This window comes from Megalops cyprinoides, chromosome 3 (assembly GCF_013368585.1).
Source record: "Megalops cyprinoides isolate fMegCyp1 chromosome 3, fMegCyp1.pri, whole genome shotgun sequence".
In the NCBI taxonomy this organism is placed as follows: domain Eukaryota; kingdom Metazoa; phylum Chordata; class Actinopteri; order Elopiformes; family Megalopidae; genus Megalops; species Megalops cyprinoides.
The window spans coordinates 22,825,198-22,846,424 of record NC_050585.1 but is presented as its reverse complement, the minus strand read 5'-3'; the positions used below and the strand labels follow the sequence as shown (position 1 = coordinate 22,846,424).

The 21,227-nt window shown below is 44.6% G+C and overlaps 2 protein-coding genes and 1 long non-coding RNA gene across 3 annotated transcripts; all 3 read right to left on the bottom strand.

Annotated features, from left to right (window-relative positions):
* Positions 1 to 1,897: 1,897 nt before the first annotated feature.
* On the bottom strand, positions 1,898 to 3,755 carry LOC118775647 (cornifelin homolog B-like). Its single transcript, XM_036525658.1, has 4 exons — positions 3,594 to 3,755; positions 2,872 to 2,990; positions 2,348 to 2,499; positions 1,898 to 2,202 (listed from the first exon to the last, which is right to left on the bottom strand). The coding sequence occupies exons 2-4, from the start codon at positions 2,975 to 2,977 to the stop codon at positions 2,077 to 2,079; spliced, it is 384 nt and encodes a 127-aa protein (XP_036381551.1). The 5' UTR covers positions 2,978 to 2,990; positions 3,594 to 3,755; the 3' UTR covers positions 1,898 to 2,076.
* Positions 3,756 to 5,364: 1,609 nt separating this feature from the next.
* Positions 5,365 to 8,265, bottom strand: LOC118775754. The gene is made up of 4 exons (XR_005004845.1): positions 8,158 to 8,265; positions 7,172 to 7,225; positions 6,117 to 6,215; positions 5,365 to 5,785 (listed from the first exon to the last, which is right to left on the bottom strand). It is a non-coding gene; the product is annotated as an uncharacterized LOC118775754 (long non-coding RNA).
* A 3,836-nt stretch (positions 8,266 to 12,101) lies between these two features.
* On the bottom strand, positions 12,102 to 19,033 carry LOC118774660 (claudin-7-B-like). Its single transcript, XM_036524053.1, has 4 exons — positions 18,389 to 19,033; positions 14,157 to 14,321; positions 13,651 to 13,735; positions 12,102 to 13,373 (listed from the first exon to the last, which is right to left on the bottom strand). Exons 1-4 carry the CDS (start codon positions 18,609 to 18,611, stop codon positions 13,211 to 13,213), a joined length of 636 nt encoding a protein of 211 aa, XP_036379946.1. The 5' UTR covers positions 18,612 to 19,033; the 3' UTR covers positions 12,102 to 13,210.
* Positions 19,034 to 21,227: the final 2,194 nt, after the last annotated feature.

The following is a 21,227-nucleotide window of genomic DNA, read 5'->3' as shown; positions in this document are numbered from 1 at the left end:
GAGTAGTGTCAGCATCATCACATAGAGTCACTTGGTACATCTGCTGGCACCAGGGGTCAGTTTTCTGCCGTTCACACACTTTGGTACTGGCAGTTGTAGGAAAGATTGTAGATCAGATCACAGAGATTCCCTGGGATCCACATAATTTAATAATCTGTGAAATATGGATTATGTGCCAAATTTCATACTTGGATTTCATACATGGATTATGTCCCAAATTTCATACTTCATACAAAGAAACATTATAAATCAATCGTGAATGTGTATCTGCTTTATAATTCTACCTAGGTGAACTCTGAGGCCAGTTACGTTAGCCAGGTGAGCTGGCTATGTACTCATATCAATCAGTATTTTGCTCTTATGTAACTACAACAGCCAAGTCACCTTGTACGATTGAAAACATATGTTCTATAAATACTAAGGAGTGTTAGCTACCTAGCTGTTTTTGTTTATATATAGGCCTTGGATCACTACTTAAATTTCACTTCATTTTTTCCATTCTGAATTCCACCTTCCTCCATTTCCTTTGGCAATGAATTCCAGGATAGCAAACAGGAACACCTCCTGCGTAGTGTGCAGGTGAAGGATCCTTCTTTTTCAGTGATTGATCAGATGACATGCAGGTACTTTGACACATGCTAAGCTATCCATATTATCAAGCATAAATAGATCTGACAGTCACGCATCATTGCTTAGGGCCCTGCATAGGTTGCTAGGGTGTGATTTGGGCCATGGCCATGGCCTCTGTCTCTTTTTTCCAGTTCTGAACCAGTCACTGCCCCAACATAGCCCCTTATGTTATCAGCACAGTGTGGTGAATTCACCACTCCCTGCCTCTACCGGTCGGGCCGGAGGATCCTTTCCATTCTTGTGCCTTCAATATGCTGTATCAGATACAGAAGTAACAATCTCCAAAATTAATATAAACTATACCTCAAAGCTCCTCCGGATACATTCCGGCGTCCAGTGCATGTGTGAAGGGGGCTTAGGAAAGATGACTGGTACACAGCCAGGAACTGGTGCTGTCCAGCAGGGGGAGACAAAAATAAACCCTGATCCTGAGGAGGGAATGACAGATTTAAAAACAGCACGATCATCTTGCATGGCAGCCTGGAGGCCAGAAAAAGGAAAGAAAGAGAGAATCAGCAGAGAGGAGGAAGACAGGGTGGCGAGAACAGAGGCTTGAGATAGCACGAAAGCTGTAAAGTTTGGGGGTATACTGGTTAAACATCAGTAACACTGGTACAATTCACACAACGGTACAATGTGTGCTCCACAGACAATGTTTTACAAATGCAAAATTGCATGTATATTTCTCTGATAAAAAATATCAGCATGAAAAGGTCTGCCTCGGCATTGCTGTTTGACCACTTGACCCCTGCTCCCAGAATTCTTTGCGCAGAGTGAGCCTGATCTGACTGTAGAATAGGGAGGTCTCTGGAGTGTCTCTGTGTTTCCTGGAAGGTGAGATTAGCACCTGTGACATGACAGAATATGGTAAGCCCTGTACCTTATCGAAAGAATGGCACATTGTTTATGGTTAAGGCATGGGTGACACAAAGGTATTTTATTCTTCAAAAACAAAACAGGTACTACAGGTAGGGATGTGACCTCATACCCAAACTCACACACACACACACACACACGCACAGTTTTGTGTTTCCGTGTGGCATAGTCTTGATGTGCATAGCAGTGATGACATCTCATTGCAACAGTTCAAGTGTGACAATATGATTGATTTATTTAAAGATACAAAAATAAATACATAGAGCATGTCATGCTCATTTTCCATGCAATATGGAAGTAAATGGAAATAATAGAATATCTATGTACAAAATAATGTATATGTATGTAATCATGTAATTTTCATATATTAAATGCTATAAAATATGCAGGATGACTGGCAGCAGTGGCAGCAGTGAGAGTTTGAGTCAGCTTCTCCCATGAATTCTTGCTGTTCTAGACTGAGAAAGAGAAGAAAGACCACTTATGAGGAAGAGACTGGTCACTGCTCCATGTTAGTGAAGAAGAAGTGGGATTCTTCTTGGTCTTCTTGGACAGTGAAGAAGAGGAGGATCATTCTTTGGTCTTGGCGTTGATGAGTACGATGGGTTGGAAGCGTTGCTTCATTTCTCTGGCCATCTGGCACCAGGTGCAAGCTCTGCAGAATGTGGCGTAGAGGCAATCATTACAGATGGTACCCTGAAACAGAGAGATCAACGCTGATCAATACACACATACACACACACACACGCACACACACACATACACACACACACACACACACACACACACACACACACACAGTCGTTACAAATGGTACTACATTTTGTCTGTGTGCCCCTACCGTGATGCCATACTGCTTGCGCATGGAGACTCTCATAGAAAGGGTAATTGGGGGTACAATGCCGAGGTCCAGCAGGGGGAGACACAGACACTGTCCGTAGTCCTGTGACGTCTTACAGGTGAAGCAGGGAAGACACCAGAACGCAAAACAGCCTAGAGAGAGAGAGGGGGAGAGAGACAGAGTCAGAGAGACATCTAAGTTAATTGATCACAGCCTGGCCATTGAAAAGGGATGACACTGGATAACCAGGGAAGACAGGCTCTGTGATCACTGCCATAAAGGAGAGGGTGAGACAGTGGTCAACTTCATTCAAAATTATAACAAATATTCTCACACAAGAGAAATATTCATAACAAACATCACATCTGTCCTCCCACATTTTACACAACTGACTGACAGACAAAATGTCATTCATTTTCGGAGAGGGGGCTACAGTCCCACTAGCAGACCAGTTTGTAGTCGCATGCCATAACCTGATGGATGGTGACAAACGCACATACACACTCTCTCACACACACACTCACAGTTGGCCTTGTCCTCCCAGCAGTCGCAGATGCCAGAGCTCCATTGGTTGGACTGCACCGTCTCCACTACAGGCTGTGGCTGCTGGATGACCAGTTTGGTCGTCATGGCTATGGCCTCTCTACAACACACACAGTTGATCTTTAAAGGACAGGTCAGAGTTAAGGTAGCACGTCACACACACACACACACACACATACACACATGATCTTTACCACCACACCATACTCAGGTGCACACACATTCTCTCACAGGCAGAGTGAGAGTTTCTGTTTCTCTTCTGTTTCTCTACTCTAAATGGCATTCAGTGCTGATCACCTCACCTCTGACCAACCCAGGTTGTAGGCAGGGAGAGTGAGACAATGTGAAAACGTTAAGCAGAAAGAAAAAGCTGAAAAAGATCTGCCTACATCCATCTGCCATGTTCCAGTGTCCTAAAGTCCTGTACGACGCCAGTCATGCACAAATGATCACAGAGACATGATGTCCAAACTACTGCTTCACATGTCAAACCTGATGCTAGGGAATGTCTGAATAGACATGTTTCACTTTAGTTTTTAAGGTGTTTTTGCACTCACAGTTTCAGTGTGTCTCCCATGAGGAACAGTGTATGCACTCAGTTTAAGAGAGGGAATGAGAATGAAAAGTTAAAATTGTTCATTCTCCCAGCATCCTTACACATCGGCATCATCAGCATCACCATCATGCGGAGGTGAGGTCTTACCTGTGTGTATGCTCTCCCTGAGACGGAGGAGATGTCGGAGCAACTGCAGAACTGAAGTGTAAGAACGGAAGTGGAGCAGTTTTATTGGAGAGAGCAGCTGAGGGTGAGCAAGAGGTGATGCACTCCAGTAAGGGAAGCAATTTTAGCTACTGCTCCAGCCGGTCAGACCTGCTGGCATCTGCAGGAGTGACTGCCTGTTCCGCATTATGTCAGGGCGAAACCGCCTTCACACACCCCAGAGAGGCTGGCTTTGCCAGAGCTCCCTACGGGACCGAGTCGTGGTCTGGTCCTCGTGTTTACCTTCACAGGGTGTGACAGGATGTAGGAACAGACAGGGAAAATGCTATTTACTTCACCTCTCTTCTGCAGAAGGGAATATATCCTGTCATGATATCATGGTTGTGTCATGCCGTTACTCAGCGATTACTGCACAATCCTGCTTCTTGATATAACACAAGGAAGAAGAAGAAGAAGAAGATGAGGAAGATGAAGAAGTCTCTCAACACCTTTTTCTGTGACACTGAAATCTTCACAAGAAACTGTCACAGGCTAGTATGGCCTTTGTGTGCTATTCTCTCATTGGCTGTGGAGGTAATCCCAGTGCTGACAGATAGCTGCAGCTGATCAGATGCATTCCATAGGACACCCATCATCACCATGAGTTACCATAACAAGCAAGTACAGTAGCATATGTGTCTATGTTCATTCTGAACATGGATCCATCTTCTTATACCCTAAACAGCAATGAGATCACAGATCTGTCTCCCTATACCCTACACAGCAGTGAGATCACAGACCTCTGTATGACCTGTGAAGAGATATCTCTCCACATGAAGGAAAGGGTGCAAAGGTGTGGCTCAGGGAGGTGCCATACTAATACATTATTACTGGAATTTTCAGTGAGTCACTCACTTGAGGTGGAAGATGTGTGCTATGAGGAAAAAATAGTTTCACAGAGAAAAGTAAACAGAAACTAAATGTCTAACCAAAAGTAGCCTGAGCTAACACAATGGTGATTTGGTGGTGACTTGCTTTAAGGGAAATGTTGTAGAGACCATAATGATATTTACTCATACTCATATTCAGTCATACTGACATTCACTCATATTAATATTCACACATACTGATATTCACTCATACTGATACTCACTCATACTCTTATTCTTGTCCGTTCTCTGACTGACAAGAATACGGCCATGTTGTTGCTTTTCTGAGCTTGCTTTCAGTCTTGAGATTCAGTGTAAGACCAGGGACATTTCACTATCTGGACAAAATGGGATTGTCATGACATTAAATGGCAATTCAGTCAGACACTGACTGTGACCAATTCTCTGAAGTCTTTTTCATTTGACCCTAGTGCCTGCCTGTCTGGATGAACTCATGCAGTTTCTCAGAACTCCCAGCTAAAGCTGTGCAGCTGTATTCACAGTTACCTAGCCCAGGTGCAGTTTTATAACCTGGTAGACTCCAGCTGCAGTGTACCTTTTCAGTGGCTGGTATTTTCATGGAGTAAAGCTCTGCAGGGGCATCTGTCAGCAGTCTTCCCCTTCTCCATTGATCTCTGCACAAACTCTTTTGAGATTTTCTCTGCTGTGCTTGTCCTGCTGAGTTTGCCACGTGATTGTGGAAGAACACTCATATTATACACATACACTAACACTCGTAATACACACATGCTCTGGCACCTACAGTGTACGCAGACACACACACACAATTACCCAGACACCAATGAAGCACACTGCTGTTTCAAATGATTTTATGAACATGCGTTTATTGAAGTAAATTGAATTAAAGGGGATGAAGGTTTGTTGTGGTTCGCATAAAGGACTCTGTACTGCTGGGCTGGAGGCGGCAATACTGTATGTCAGTGGAGTGGAAAATGAGCAAAGGAAATAGAAAATCTGGTAGAAGTGATGCTGTAGTGCAGCAAAATTGGACAATGCTCTCCTGTCCCAATGAGGTCACAAGATGTTTCCTTCTCTCTCTCCTACACGTGTTGGGGGGAGTCTCTCAGGTTAAGGTGCTGGTGTGGGGAGGGGAGGCTAATGGAACAGCATCTCTCAGGTTTACGTGATAGGGGAGGGGAGGATGATGGAACAGCATCTCTCAAACTAAGCTGATAGGGATAGAGATGGGAGGGTAACGGAACAGCCTAACACAGATATGCTGTGGAACTTGCATCTGGCTGAACTCTGTTCAAAGACAGACAGACACAAACAGACCAAAAAACAGGCAGTCAGACAGACAAAATGGATGCATGATCATCTGAAGACTGTATGTTTAAACATACACAGGTCTATATCTGCCTTAAAAGTCACAGCTTGCTTGCTGGTGTTTGCTCCAGCCTGGAGATAGACCTCCATCTTTAAGACTATTCAAACAGGACAGGATGTGATCAGCAGTGAATTGAAAATAGACCACAGCATACTTAAGAGCTAATTAATGTAAACCTTAACGCATAGTGTGTTTAGCAGCTTCCACAGTAATTACAAGGGAGATGTGGCAGGTGGCACCCAAACTCACCATGTTGGTGCATCTTGCAGAGACACCTTATTTGCTCTTTCACCTCCTCTGTAGTCAGTGAAGTGACTCCTTTGCAAATTAGTTTTTTATTGGGCAAGGCTGTACACATAATTTCACACTCAAACAAACACACACGCACACACACACAGACACACACACACACACATATACACACACACAGAGTGAGAGAGAGAGAGGGACAGAAACAGACAGAGACAGAGAGAGACAGAGAGAGAGAATTGGTGTTATAGATATCCAGGTTTTGTATTACAGGGCCAACCGCATACACAGTAACATACACAGTAACACCAGCACAAGAAGCTCCCTCACAGTGTCTCCCAACCCATCCCTATACCCATCTGTCTAAGAGCTTGCATGTACCCACAGGAAGCATAAAAGATAGTTTGGCTTCAATATGGCATTACACTGTATTAGCAGGTATTGTTGCTATGATCCCAGCGCTTCCACTGTAGATTGTAAAGAGCAATGTCCTTCTTTTGTGTCAGCAGCTCCTTTAAAGGTGACATGCTAGAAGCTGAAACCACTTCAAGCTTGCTTTGCATGTGGCAGTATGGCTGTATGGTTTCCACATGTATGCAGTATGGTTTCCACATTTACATTTACATTTATTCATTTAGCAGACGCTTTTATCCAAAGCGACTTACATAGGTTACAGATCTTTACAATGTTATCCATTTAAACAGCTGGATATTTACTTTTGTGGCAATTTGTGGGTTAAGTACCTTGCCCAAGGGTACAGCAGCAGTGTCCCAGCAGGGATTGAACTGGCAACCTTTCGGTTACGAGTCCTGCTCCTTAACCACTATGCTACACTGCCGCTCCACATGCAGGCAGTAATACTCACTTAAGAAACTATCTCTGAGCTGAGGCATAGAAATATACCATTTTACATATTAGCTCCACAAACTCTCAAACAGACTGGTGTGCAATGTGCGCCATCTGTTGGAAGTCAATACCCTCACCACTTATCGACCTTTACCCACGTTCCACCACCAGGGGGAGCTCTGTAACATTATCTGCACAGAAACACTCACCTTGGCATCTGCATGGCCCAGGGTGATACTCCCCTTTCCATGGATGAGACTGCACTAGGATATGGAGAGCAAAGTGAGAGATGGAGGAAATGATGGCAGGGGAGAAGAAGAGATAAAAGGAGATAGAGAAGTGAGGGGAGAAAAGAGCAAATGAGATGGCAGAGATTAAATACAGACACAAATATTTGTGAGCATTGCAGAGGGAACATGAATTTCAAACTGGAGAAAAGGACTGAACAATAATAGTGTAGTGTTTAATGATTTCCATTGCAAACTTGGTTTGTGCACACCGAGCCTCTGCTGTCACCATGACCAGACAGTTTAGTAACGTTCAGCCAAAAGTCATAACCTATGACGGTACATAAACAATAACCATAACAGCCATCATCAGTTCACCCTGATCCAATGTGATTCCTTTATCAGAAATGTTCCTTTACACTTCAGCAATGTGATTGACTAATGCATTATTAAACACATCAGCAGATATTGATTTCATTGACTTAAATAACAAACATATTCAAGTCTATTGAACTGAATATGTTCACTGGCAGACAAGACAGACATGCATGAAGCGCATTGACATACTGTAAATACCACGGGCATGCTCAGGCTGGTGCTGTCATTCCATTTGAATAGAAACAGAAACAAACAAACAAAGAAAATGTGAGTAAACTCATGGAACTCACATCCATTCACTAATGTCTCTTATGAGCAAAAAAGTGAGAAGAATTACCCCAACAAGCAAAAATCAGGTTAATATTATCGGTCATATGAAACACAACTTAATCCAGCAGATAAATATGTCAGGACAATGTGATTATAAGCAATTGAGCTAATAAAATAGCAATACAAGGTCCGACGGCTGTTTTTTTGTGACATACATTCTAGCAAATAAATCACCTCATATGAAAATAGCACAACGCCACTTTACTGCAAAGCATATTGGACACCTGTCTGATTGAGCACATGAAGGTGTGCATGTTTACCTGAATGGTCGCCCCAGATGGTGGTCAAAATGACCAGGAGAAGGGTCATCCATGTTATCCTGGACATAGCAACGGCCGTCGGGAGGAGAGCGCAGGGGACCCTTCCTGTCTGAGTAGCGTGAGGAACTCTGTGATGGAGCGTCGTCTTATATACCCCAGATAACCCAGGCGTGCGAGCCACAGATCTGCCTCAACAGGTTAAGAACAGGGTCAAATCTGCATGCCTCCTCCCCCCTAGAACAGACACACAGATAGTATCTTACTTCACCAGATCATCTCCTCTGGAGGATGGAACGATTCCTTTTAGGGGGCTGAGGGTCCATCCAGGCCTGGCAGGTAACAGAACCTCATCACATGTGCTTTGCGGTGTTTCTGACTAACAGGGTGATCACTCAGCAGTCACTCACAGTCTATCAAAACCATGCTGTTCATGCCAGAAAACGCTTCAACAAGTGCTCAGAAACGATACAATGCTTGTGTGGGCAAAAGTCTTTCAATGGTTCTTTGATTCAACGATCAATCAGAAACCCAAAGGTGCTCCCTTTTGGAGCTTGATTCAAAGTGTCTTATTACTGTGGGTTTTCCAAAGGTGGGTCAATTCCTCAGCAGAGCGCCAGTGTCTCAGCTCAAAGGGCATTGGTCAGTATGTACCCCGCTATCCCACAGACATTGTGTAACATGTGGCGGAATCCCTTCAACCACATTACAGCAGGGTGTTCTGCCACCTACAGCAGTTTCCACCTGATCAATATGGATTGAAATATTGATGCCTGTATAGAACAATATCTGTACAGATGTATAGATTTATGGCTGTATAGATTGATGTATAGACTGTTTTGACACAGAGACTTATTTGTAAAGACTAAAGAGGTAAATTGATGTGTATACTATATAGATATTGATATATGCATGTTTAGACTGACATATACAGTGTAAAGAATGATGGTGTTTGTATGTGTGGCTTGGTGACTCTTTAGATATTATATTATAAATATATAATATTCAGCGGTGTGGTTATGCCTACTGACTAATGCTACATCAGAAAGACAGGGGGAGAGAGGGAAAGAGAGGAGAGAGACGAAGATGATGAAGCCCCTCGTATGAAAATGTCCTCTGAACCTGGCTGAATTAGGGCACTGTTTTAGGGCACTGTCATGCGTCAGGTGCATGCAGTTGATGGGACAGAGCGTAGGACAGGCACCGTCTCCTTCACATAGGCTCGATATTTCTGTGCGGAACAGTGCCCCTGCGTGGTGACGTAGGGCGGACGGCGCTGGGAAATCCCCCGGTTACGGGAGACGATTCCGCTCCTTTAAGGCGGAGCGATGGGAGGTAACTGAATATCTCCAACAACAACAACAACACCGCACCGTGGAAATGTCGTTTAGAAGTCTGTCGCGCTGAAGACGCTGAAGAAGCACTGTACAGGTCAGGAAAGACCGGCATTGTGGATAGAACCATATGTGACAGAACTGTAAACCCAACATACAGCTAAACGGGATCTGTAGGAACCAGCGTGGATGGGCGCTGACCTACCCTGCGTTCATTTCAGATGATTCGTGGGCATTGTTTTATTCTTTGTAATACATTAACGTCTATTATAATTAAAGTTCGTTATTATGAGTATTAATTTGTTTCACGAGTTTTGACATGCCTATTTGAGTAAAACCACGCGGACACAGCAGCCTCAGTCTGCGCCCGATTACCTCATAGGAATGTTAATTATTAATAATTAAAGTCCTCCATTTTGAAACGTATATCTTTTTTCCCTTTCAACATTAGCTCGCGCCAGAGTGCTTAGCCCCGGCATTTGTCGTGGAAACTCACGAACCACACCTGCATGCTGTACTGCTGCGGAAGCAGGGACGAGGAGGAGAGCACGCGCCACGAGAAGGCGCTGGTGAAGAGAGAGAGGGGAGGACAAGGGCGGAAAGACGGAGAGAAAGCCGGGCCAGAGCCGGAGATGTACGGCGAGCCAGCAGTGCCCGAACTTCTGCCGCCTGGAGCTCCATTCCAGCCCTCTCCAACTCGCTGCGACCCGATTCAGGCACAGGCTATGGGTGCGGGATTAGACCGCAGCTCGCTGAGCTTCGACTCACCGCAGCGGCGTCTCGGACAGCGAGCCCCGAAGCTGGGGCAAATCGGACGCTCGAAGAGAGGCGAGTGTGCCAGTAAACTTAGGTTTGACGGGTGCAAGCCGAGGAGAAATTAGAAGTCAATGGAAGCAGACTACGTTCAAATGGAGTCACTAGGCTTTTATGTGATTAATAGTTCAGCCCCGTTTATACCAGCGTAACTAATTAACTCGCAACTAATTAACTCCATGAGATATTAAGACGTAGGGCATCTTAGGGGAGAGTAAAGTCAACAAGAACTGATATAGGTGTTACCATGAATCAGCCAGTCAGGGATTCTAATTATGTGATCTGTCTGTTTACAGTGGTCATAGACGATGACGATTTGGACGACATAATGAACAACAACGGGCCGCTTCCCATTCCCCTCTCACCCGTGGCCTGACCGTGATCCCGTGCCAAAGATGCCAGAATCCAGCCTGCGTCATGTTCCCTATTCTGCTGGGGGTTCCATATGGACAGGTTTACGTTCCCCTGGCGCCCGTTGGCACGACTGGAAAAGCATGCGCATCACTTCCAGTTTCGTTGCTATCCTACTTTTGCACGAGGAAGCGTGGGTCTGTTTGAAAGAAGCTGAATGTTCCGTTTTGTAAAAGAGTGGTTTTCCAAACTTCGAATAGCGGCAGATTCCTTCCAAATGCTGCCCTGTTTACGCGTGTTGGTATCACCTTGTAAAAGGATAGTCAGGGCAGTCAGTTAAAGGTTAAAGTGCTAAAGCTGAAATGCTAACCTCTTTGTTCTTAGCGATGTGTGGTGATGTACGCGATTTGATAGCTGTTTCCAGATGGTATTTGAAAATATAAAGTATGTCTTGAAACTGCTGAGAAAAGGGAACGCTCCCCTCTTCAGGCATGATAAACGGCGTTTTTAGTCGTAAAATGTGAAATATATCGTTTCTATATACCTTTGAGTTATTCAGATATAATTTTAAACACTGTGCAATCTGGCCAAAAATCTTCGGAGCAAAAATTGGCACCTCGTCGGGGTGTCACGTGATTCATGTTTCCAGCCCATAGAACATGATTGCTAAAATAAGACTTCCACACTTGTTGCAGATTTCGTACATAACGGCTCCGTATGCACTGTAACTGGCTCGTGCACAGTATTTACTTATTTTACATACGGGTACGGACACACTAATACACGTTTGCAGCACTTCCTATTGTGTTTGACCTTTGAATATCGATTGTTGCAAAGTTGTGTAATAAACATTTGAGCAGCTTTCCCTGCATAATTTATGGCAGAAGTCAATTTGCACAGAACAGCTAATGTGCCTCCTCGAAGCGACTCAGTGACGATCCTATTGTCCATTACTTTCGCTGCGACCGTAGAAAGCTTTGCGTGCATGTGTGTGTAGAATGATCATGGTTTTATTCGGCGTTTTCATATTTATTGTTTCATGGCATTTATACCTGTGCCTGTCATAATCTGTCCGTTTAACCTGCTAACCGTGCGCCTTGAACCTTCATGCCATAGCTGGAGTTCTTCTCAAATTTACCACCCGATGGGAACAAAACCTCGGGATGAAAAACGATCAGTCGTCTGTCTGTTATGAATTCCTACAGCTGTGATGAATTTTACTAATTCGGGTACGGATTTGTATAAATTTGCGTCCACATTTTAAGCAACTTGTTTTTCTTGTAAGTTAGGAATCACCCACTCCCCAACACCCAAACCAGTCTGTTTATTCAGAACCTGTTACATGTTGAGTTTTACTGCCCGTGGAATAATGGATGGACTGAAGTGTTGGACAGAGCTGGATTTCAGCCATCCCACCAATCATGTGTCCATAATAAACAACAAAAAATATTACTCAGTTCCATTTCTTTATTTACACAAATTTTCTGTCAAAAACATAATTGAACTGAAAGTTACATGCTCAGATATCAGATGTGCAATAACAATTACTACAGTTTAAAAATACTACCATTAAAAGTCACCTGCCATGAAAACAAAAACACACACCAGCCCATATGGTACAAAAAAAGAAATGAGAGGAGAGGTGTGATTGGCCATATCCTTCCCTGTGACCACCGCTAGACTGAAGGGACCAATCATGAGCTTCTGTTGACCCTCAGAATGTACATGTGGGACCAAACTGAGCTGCATTGGAGAGTTTGGTTTGGATCAGGTCAGGTTGTGTTCTAGGGCTCTGTGCTCAGCAGATTCTGTGCAGTCTCAATGATCTGTGAAATGCAGATGAGCTGGTATGCCACAGGAAGAGTAAGGGAACTGGGCGGTATCATGTAAAGATCAGTGACTGCATAGAATCTGCATGGCAAGATATCCTAAAACAGGACCTAGCTCACGCACACACATCTGCACTGGAAGAATACCTCTTTTGTAAATCAAAGGGGTAAATCGATACTCTGTTGCAATGATTTGGAAGATTTTTATCTAAAAAAAATGTTAAATACAAAACTTTAAAAAATCACTTCTACCATAATCTGTTTACAGTACAATGCAGGGATAAGTAAGCTATTTCACAAAGTTTTGAAAAAAAAGTTTTTATTAAAGGCTTATGAAGGGATATGAAGGTTGGAAATAACTAAAGGATGGGGTAGCTGTTCCAAGCTGTTATTAAGCAGTGAGGAGCTTTTAAAGTGTGTTCACTGGTGTGGTGCTGGGGAGAACGACTGCAGGGGACACACTGAAAGGCCACTGTGGCAGTCCCTTCTCACCCAAGGCACCACACTGCATGGCAGCCTCCTCCTCTGAGGGATGGGATATTTGTGCATTTTGTCCCAAACCTGAATGTGAATGTGTTGTCACAGTGACTTAGGGGGTGTGTCACATCAGCGGGGAGGTGAGGGGTGTCAGCAGAGAGGGGAAAGAGCAGAGAGTCACTGCAGGAGCCAGTGCAGGAGTGGGGTCCCTCAGCGTGGACCACAGTGCCGTGCCTGTGCAGCAGGGGGTGCTCACACATACTCCTTGGTGCTGCTTGGGGGCCGGGAGGAGGCAATGGGGTACTTGGTGGCCGGCCTGCTCTTCCTGGGGCAGGACGCAGCCAGCATGCCTCCGCCCAGGATGTCCAGGAAGGCACCTGCCCAGGCGATGAAGATGGCTGCCCCGAATTCATACCTGTGAGGGGGAGTTGAGGTTGGTCAGGATGGAGCCAGTTTGAGATAATCACTGTGAAACGCAAACGCTGCTCAGCCGGTCTCAGCTGCTCAGATCTCCTGCTCTTACACCCGCACTCAGCTCAGCTTAATTCAGATGTGCTTTAATGGCAAGACTGTGCATTGTAAATCATTCCTGAACAGCTGATAAAAGTGAAATTTGTAATAGGTTAAAGACATCAGATCCTATCCCTTCCCCAGCTTCAGTTTCCACATATTTTATCTGGGTTGGTACGTACTTAGTGTTGACGGGGGTGAAGGGGTTGTAGAAGGCCTGGATGATGTTGTGGGCAAACCAGGAGCAGGCCACGACAGCACAGAGAGCTGTGGAGCAGAACAAGAGGCAAGAACGAGACTTTTAGACTTACAAGAAGAACTGAGACAACGAGACAAGGATGAGTCCTACAGGAACAAATGGGAGACCAGAGAGAGCAAAAGAGGAGAGGAAGGAGCGTCACAGGAGCAAGAGGGAGACAGAGGGATAGAGAGAGAGTGAGGGATAAGTCCTACAAGATGTAAAGAGAGAATGAGGGATGAGTTTGACAGAAGGAGAGAGAATGAGGGATGGGTCCTATAGGAAGACAGAGAATGAGGGATGAGTTCTACAGGAAGAAGAGAGAGAATAAGGGATGAGTCATACAGAGAGAGAGAGAGAATGAGGGATGACTCCTACAGGGAGAAGAAAGATAATGAGGGATGAGTCCTGCAGGAAGAGAGAGACACTGCAGGGAGTGACAGCACTCACCTCCCACCAGCAGAATGACTCCGCCTGCCATGGCGATGCGAGACTTGCGCACTTTGTCGTCGCCGCCGCAGTTTGTGCACTTCATGCCCATGCAGGCCACGCCCAGGCCCGCCACTGTCACAATGATGCCCACAATCATCAGAGCCCGCGTCGCCTGGAGAGAGCCTGAGAGAGAGAGAGGCACAAGCCATCAGGACATTACATTATTGGCATTTAGCAGAGGCTCTTATCCAGGACAACTTACATGGGCTACATTTTTTGCATGTTACCCATTCATACAGCTGGATATTCACTGAGGCAATTCTGGGCAGAATACTTTGCCCAAGGGCACAACAGCCGTACCCCAGTGGGGAACTGAACCAGCAACCTTTCGGTTACGAGTCCTGCTCCTTACCACTATGCTACACTACAGGAGAGCACAGCTCTCATGTCGGAAGAATCCATGCATGCTTCTTTCCCCATTCATATGTCCATAATTCATAATTCAAGTGTAAAAACTCTTAAAAAACGTTATTCAAGTATGTTCACATTGCCACAGGAGAAAGAGAGAGAGGGAGAGAGAAAGAGATAAAAAGTTGGAACACATTCCACTAATTCCACAATTTCACGCAAACACACTCCTTTACTCCCCATACTGGGTTAGAAATGGGTGTATCCACAGAGCTCAGTCAGGTACATGCAGGAAGCAAACTCTTGGAAACAAAACACTTCACCTTCAACCAGACCAAACAAAAAGGTCATCAAACAAAACCATTTAGAGGAGTCCTGTTTGATTCCAAAACTTAACACTGCCCAGTTAACACTCCACGTGAACCATGTAACAATTCACTGAAGAAAGAGAAAGGATGTTTGCAACGAATGACTTTTTAATGACAGTCGAGCAAGGTTGAATTAGAGATTTAAACTTCCTTTATCTAGTCTAACTAATGAGGAACTACACATTTCAGTGCATTCTTAACACATCTTTCCAACATTAGCCCATTTGCAGTAAAAGAGGAAATAGCTCATCTTCCTACGTACAAATTTCCAATGCAAACTTTAGCCATGCAAGCAAATGAGCTGGCGGTGAAATCTCTTTTTGTCTATCCTTCTCTGTCTTTCACTCTCTGTCTTGCTCTCTCTCTGTCTTTCACGGTCTTTCTCTGTTTTTCTCTTTTGTTTGCTCTCTCTCTCTGTGGCTGTATTTAAAGGTGAATGTGTAATGGTTTGTTTTAAGAGTTTATTTCTCTCCTGCTCCCTCTTTCTTTCAGCTCTCCACACCTACTCCTCCTACAGTGAGGTGCAGCCCAGACCAGTTCTAACCAGAACCTAGGCCTGCTCCCACACACACATGCACATAAACACACACACACACACACATACACACATACTCGCGCACACAGTGGTGACTGGAACCAGTCTGACCGGTGAGAATAGGGGCAGAGAGATCAGGTTTCACCTTGAAGAACCACCCCCTGCCCCCCAACCGCTGTCCCAGTGTGGGATGGGCTGTGTTCTCACACGCACACCCACACCCATCTGATCTAGCGCAAGGCATTCTGGGAATAACCCCACCCATACAGTGGGAGAGTACAGCGGAGCAGAAGAGTAACTACCTCTCATTGTTAACAAAAATTGTTCATGTTTTTTTTTCCTTTGAAAAACTCCAAATATTATAACATTCTTCCTGTGTTTAAAATAAGACATTAGCCTGATTATTCTCCAAATAAGTACACCAGTTTCAAACTCATTTACATCGAATGACTGATTCTCTTTAGCCTCAGAGTACAGAGCGTCAAATTCTCATCATTTCACTCTCCAATCTCAGAGACTGTGGCAAATCTCCCCATCTCTGACGCAGCTGATCCAGGCTACACGGTTCTTTAAAGACGGCTCTTTATCAGCTGCGGCTCATGCTGCTCGTATTTGAACTGCGATAAAGGGCGATAAAACAATTCACGCTTATCAAGAGTTTTGATACACACATCAAACACACAGTGCCTTTACAGCTGTTTACAGCAGGGCCGATTATAGACACGCGACGCGTTGACTGAATGCAGGAGTTGGTGAAAGTACACAGCGCTGGACCGTTTTGCATTCTATAGAAGCCCAGCATGCTGTGTCAGGTGTCAAGCATGGTAAAGCAACGCGGTTAGATCTGCTGCAGAGCACCACAGAAGGCTCTGCAGATATTACAGATGCATCTGTGGGGGATTATGGGAGATTTGTGGTCTCTGGAATAAGAAGCATGAGTAGAATGTGTGAGCGGCATTCCTCCTGAAGCATAAAGACATCAGCTATGAGACCTTACTGGAAAGGCAAGAGCAAGAGAGGAGGGAGGAAAGAGACGAGATGGAGACACAGGTGGGGGGAAGAAAGAAATGCAAATAAAGACATGAGGAGAGAGATGGCAGGTGAAAGAGAAGGGAGACAGGGCAGAGAAAAACAGCACAAACATTTGCTCTATCCATACATTTGCCTGCTGGTTTAGTGAGATAACTAGCAATGTGTACAGTCTTAGTTTCACCACATGTACATAACTAATAATTGGGTTGTACTGGAGGCCAGGGAGTGCGACCCTCAGCTGTGGAGGTCAGACTGAGGTTGTGCATGTCAGGGTCCAAAGGAAGTGGCAAACATGCGCAAGGTAGGGAGTCACGTTTCATGGGGCCCAGCTCTGGAGGAACTGTAATGATGTTCAGTTCTGTTTTATTTTAACTTGTGGAAAGGCCACAGACACAGTAGGAAAGAGAATCCCAGAGTTTCACACACAGAGAATCTGCATCACACCCACACACATACACACACATACATACATGCTCTCTCTGCTGCAGGTGTATGTTGTGAAGGCCCCTGTGTTGAATTGCCCTGTCTTATTTTGTGTTTTTGGTGGTCTTCCCTGGAGTCCTCGCAGTTCCAGTTCAGGGGTGTGTTGCTTTTCTCACACTTAATTATGTAGTTAATTACATTTCCACTGTATCAGAGCACAACAATGTCACTCAAACCTGGAGCATACTCAGCTGGTCCCGGGTTTTTCCACTCAGGACCCTCCACCCCCCACTACCACGCATGAGCGCACACACGCACACACACAGTTCAGAGTGTGGTGTGGAACAATGGCCCTGCAGCTAATCATTACCACAGGAGCAGCTGAATTCTCAGAGCACACCCATTCATTTAAATCGCACATTCATGAATAAGGATATGCCATCAAACATGAATCACAACCCAACACAAAGAGCCAAACACTAACGCTAATCCCCAAACCGCATGTTTCTCTTTATTTTTCACATGGACAGTCATTTAAATGGAAAAGCTTTGTGCCCATTTCAAATCAGATGTAATTTTTTTTTTTGTCATTCACGCTGGTTGAAATCACCAGGCACTCATAAATAAATACCCTACGTGCTCACACCGTTGACAGTTGTTTCTCTCCCTTTGAATTAATGGCTGAAATCCTGCCTACATCACCCTCAGCCCCACCCCCACCCATAGGCGGTGTGCTCTTGCCAGCCTCTGTTGGATGGGGACTGCTCAGAGCTGGGTGTGAAGGAAGCTCACATCTATCCCGCCCAGAGAAAATGGCGGAGAGGAGGATGTGAGAGCCTCACAGCTGTAGCCAAGAGATGACCATACATTGCCCATACAACACCTGTGATCAGAAAGAGTCCCAATGCAGGCGATAATTACAGCGACATGTTTAGGCAAACAGAGGACAACAGGGCAAATATACCGGGAGGTTAATCAAGGTTAGGACAAATGATCCCCGGGTGACGTCATTTTCATTAGGCGTAATAACTGCGGAACTAGACCACCTGTGAACAGGGAATGGCCACATGCCCACGGACACTGAACACAAAACAGCAGACACTTTGGTGTTTCAGAAATTACCCGCCAGGATTGATAAAGTGTGTCTCATGGGGCAATGCTTCCGGTAACGGGTTGACTGTAAAAACTCCGAGGGCAGGAATGTTAAACAGAAGAGAATCTCACGCACAGGGCGTTACGCGCGCGCATTGGCCAGCCCCGCGCAAAGCACGCGCAGGGGCCGGTGATGTTACAGATACTTACTCACCCATAGCATTGACAGTGTCGCTGGGTAAGGTGACTTACATGACAAAGCGCACACAACTACTGCTGTTCAAACTACGTATTTATATTCCCAAATAGTCTCTGTCTCACTCTCTCTCCCTCTCGCACACAAACACACACACACACACACACACACAATCCTATTTATTTAAAACACTTACTGTCGAGTTGCAGAATGGAATCGTAGACTTTGCATTGCATCTGTCCAGTGCTCTGGAACGCGCACGACATCCAAAGGCCCTGGTACATTGCCACCGCGGTGATGATATTGTCGCCAACGTACGCGGACATCTTCCACTGGGGCAGGATGGTTCCGATTATCAGACCAATTAGCCCGATCAGCGAGAGGGCGAAGCCCAAGATCTGAAGCCCTGAGTTGGCCATGTTGACTTCTGTCGAATCAAATGCCGAAAAAGGTGGTTGCCTTTTAAATTCTTACTTGTAAACTTTAATTTACCAAAATATTTATCAAAAGTTGAGATATTAATCAAAAATAAATATTCTATGCCTTAAATATATAAAAATACACTTTTAATGTCCCCTTTTAGCAAGGAAAAAAATCCTTGGAAAATGTAATCTTCACAAAGGGTCTTCTGTCCGCTTTCCTCGGCGCACCTGTTGCCTTCAGCAGGAAACTCGGTGTTTGAACTTTGTAAATTCCCTTTCAGTGACACCGAAAATGTATATTCCTCACCTCTGTCGATAGTGGAAATGCACACGCGATCACACTGCTATAGAATGTATTTGGCACTATTTCCCGGCACCTGTTGCGCAGAGCCGCACCTTGAATAAGCGATGCAGGTGATCGGGGACGAGTTTTAAGAGCAGGTCACGGCAAGGGGGGGAGGGGACACGTAGTTTCTCTCTCCTGCTCTCGCAGTTTCATGATGTCACCGTATCAGTCTACCTCGCAGGAAACGAGGACACTGCGGTGGCTCAATAGGCTACAAAGCTAAATTTAAAGAAGCCGATACAGGTCTAGAAATCCATTTTTTTCAGTTACGCAAAATGGCTGGATTGCGTAAGGTTAAAATACTTCACCTTCCCAAGCTATTTTTTTTAGAATATCCCTCTATTTACCTGTTTATCAACTGCCAGGTAACGTTGTCACTGCGTGTGACAAAGCGACGCCTCCCTTGGCTTTGGCAGATATTTTGTTTTACTCGAGAAGTCGCTCGAGGGCAAAACAAACATCTGAATGTTTTTTTCCTTTGTTACCATGAAATGATACATAACGCATCAAAAACAGGAACCTATAAGTGAATAACTCAGCGAACAACTCCAGGACAGAGAGATACTGTTCGGTGGGAGGTGGGAGTCTGGGGGTTTGGAGGTTGGGGGGGGGGGGGGGGGGGGGGGTTATGACGTGTACTGTGTCTGTGTGTGTAGGGGGATGGGGGCGGGAAGGGGGGCCAAACATCCTTACCTGCCATGATGTCATCATATTAATCATGAAAAATCACTTCCAAATTTAAGGAAGATTAAGGTAATAAGAAATTAAGACTGGATACATTCACTAGCGCTTACAGCTGTGCTGGTGAATTCTAGAATAGCACCCCCCCCCAACAAAAAACTCTACAATCAGAGCACTGCAGATAAAATGTAACCCTGTCTGTTTGTGCTCAGTGGGTACTGTCCACTGCCCAGAACCTCATCAGTCAGTGGATACAGGTGATTCAGCGGGACAATCTATTCCATCACTCTCAGGGGAAACTATTCCACAACCTCCACATCACAGCTGAAAGCTACTGTATAACAGTGACATCATCACATCACAGCTGAACACCACTGTGGAACAGTGAGAGAAGCATGTGTGTGTGTGCGAGAGAAGTGAAGTGAAAAGCACTGAAGTATATCTATGAAGTACATTTTAGTGATGGACAGACATAAATATATTTCTTCCTGCCATGTCAATTCATATTGATGGTTGTCTGCTTATCTACATAAAGTTAAAAAAGAATTTGGTCACTGTCATTTCAGAAAAAGAAAACATTATTTGAACTGAACTTAACTGACAAAGAGAGAGGAGGTTAGAGGAAGACAGACAGATGAAGTGAGGGAGAGGGGTGAGGGGGTAACAGACAATTTAGTTAAATTTAGTTACATATAATTCTTGGTAATTTTCCATTTGTTGCCTTTCAATTTAAATATTTTCTGGTATTTATGTATGCATGTATGTATGTACGAATGTATGTATGTTTGATTTAATGTTGTTTTAATATAGATGAAAATGGAGAGAATAAATTCCATATTGTTGGCTTTATTGCTGCTTTCATTATTACTTTCATTATTACCACACACACTCCACACCAAATTACGAAAACCCAGACAAAAACACTCAAAATATATCCTATCATATCTAACTTTAAACTCCGCCACAGAGAGAGAACAATCAGAGAGGGAGGAAGGGAAGGAGTGAGAGAGGGGGAGAAAGAGAGCAGGAGGGAGACAGAAATTGAGAGAGAGGGAGGGAGGGAGAGAGATGGGGACAGACTATGCTTGGAGTGATAAATCTTTTTTTTTCGTGCTGTGTGTTTTCAGGTAAATCCCATCATGTGACAGGAATGAGCCGCATTGGGAGGAAGTAGCCAACCCCCTGTGTGCCATTTTGTTTTGCTGTGATGTCACACCTATATTTCATTACCATGTTGGAAAACAAATCTAACCGGTTGTGTAGTTTTTCTCCATTGCCTAAGTACATTTCTAGAAACTATTTTCACTTCTTCAGAAGAGTTACTGTAACTCAGTTACAGAGTTACTGAGTTTACTGTAGTTTTGGAGTAGTGTTCTGAATTCAGAGAACACAAACTTATGAATCAGGTCTGTGGAAACTGCACAGAGAGTTACAGAAACATGAATGTGGGCTTCAAATCACTGTCTCACTTGACAAGAGTGGAGGGGTGCTGCATTGATTCATTAAACCTCATAGTTTGGTGTATCAGGCCTTACTAAAGCTGTAATATTGGGTTTCACCCGTTTCCCAGCCTCCTGCATTGAATG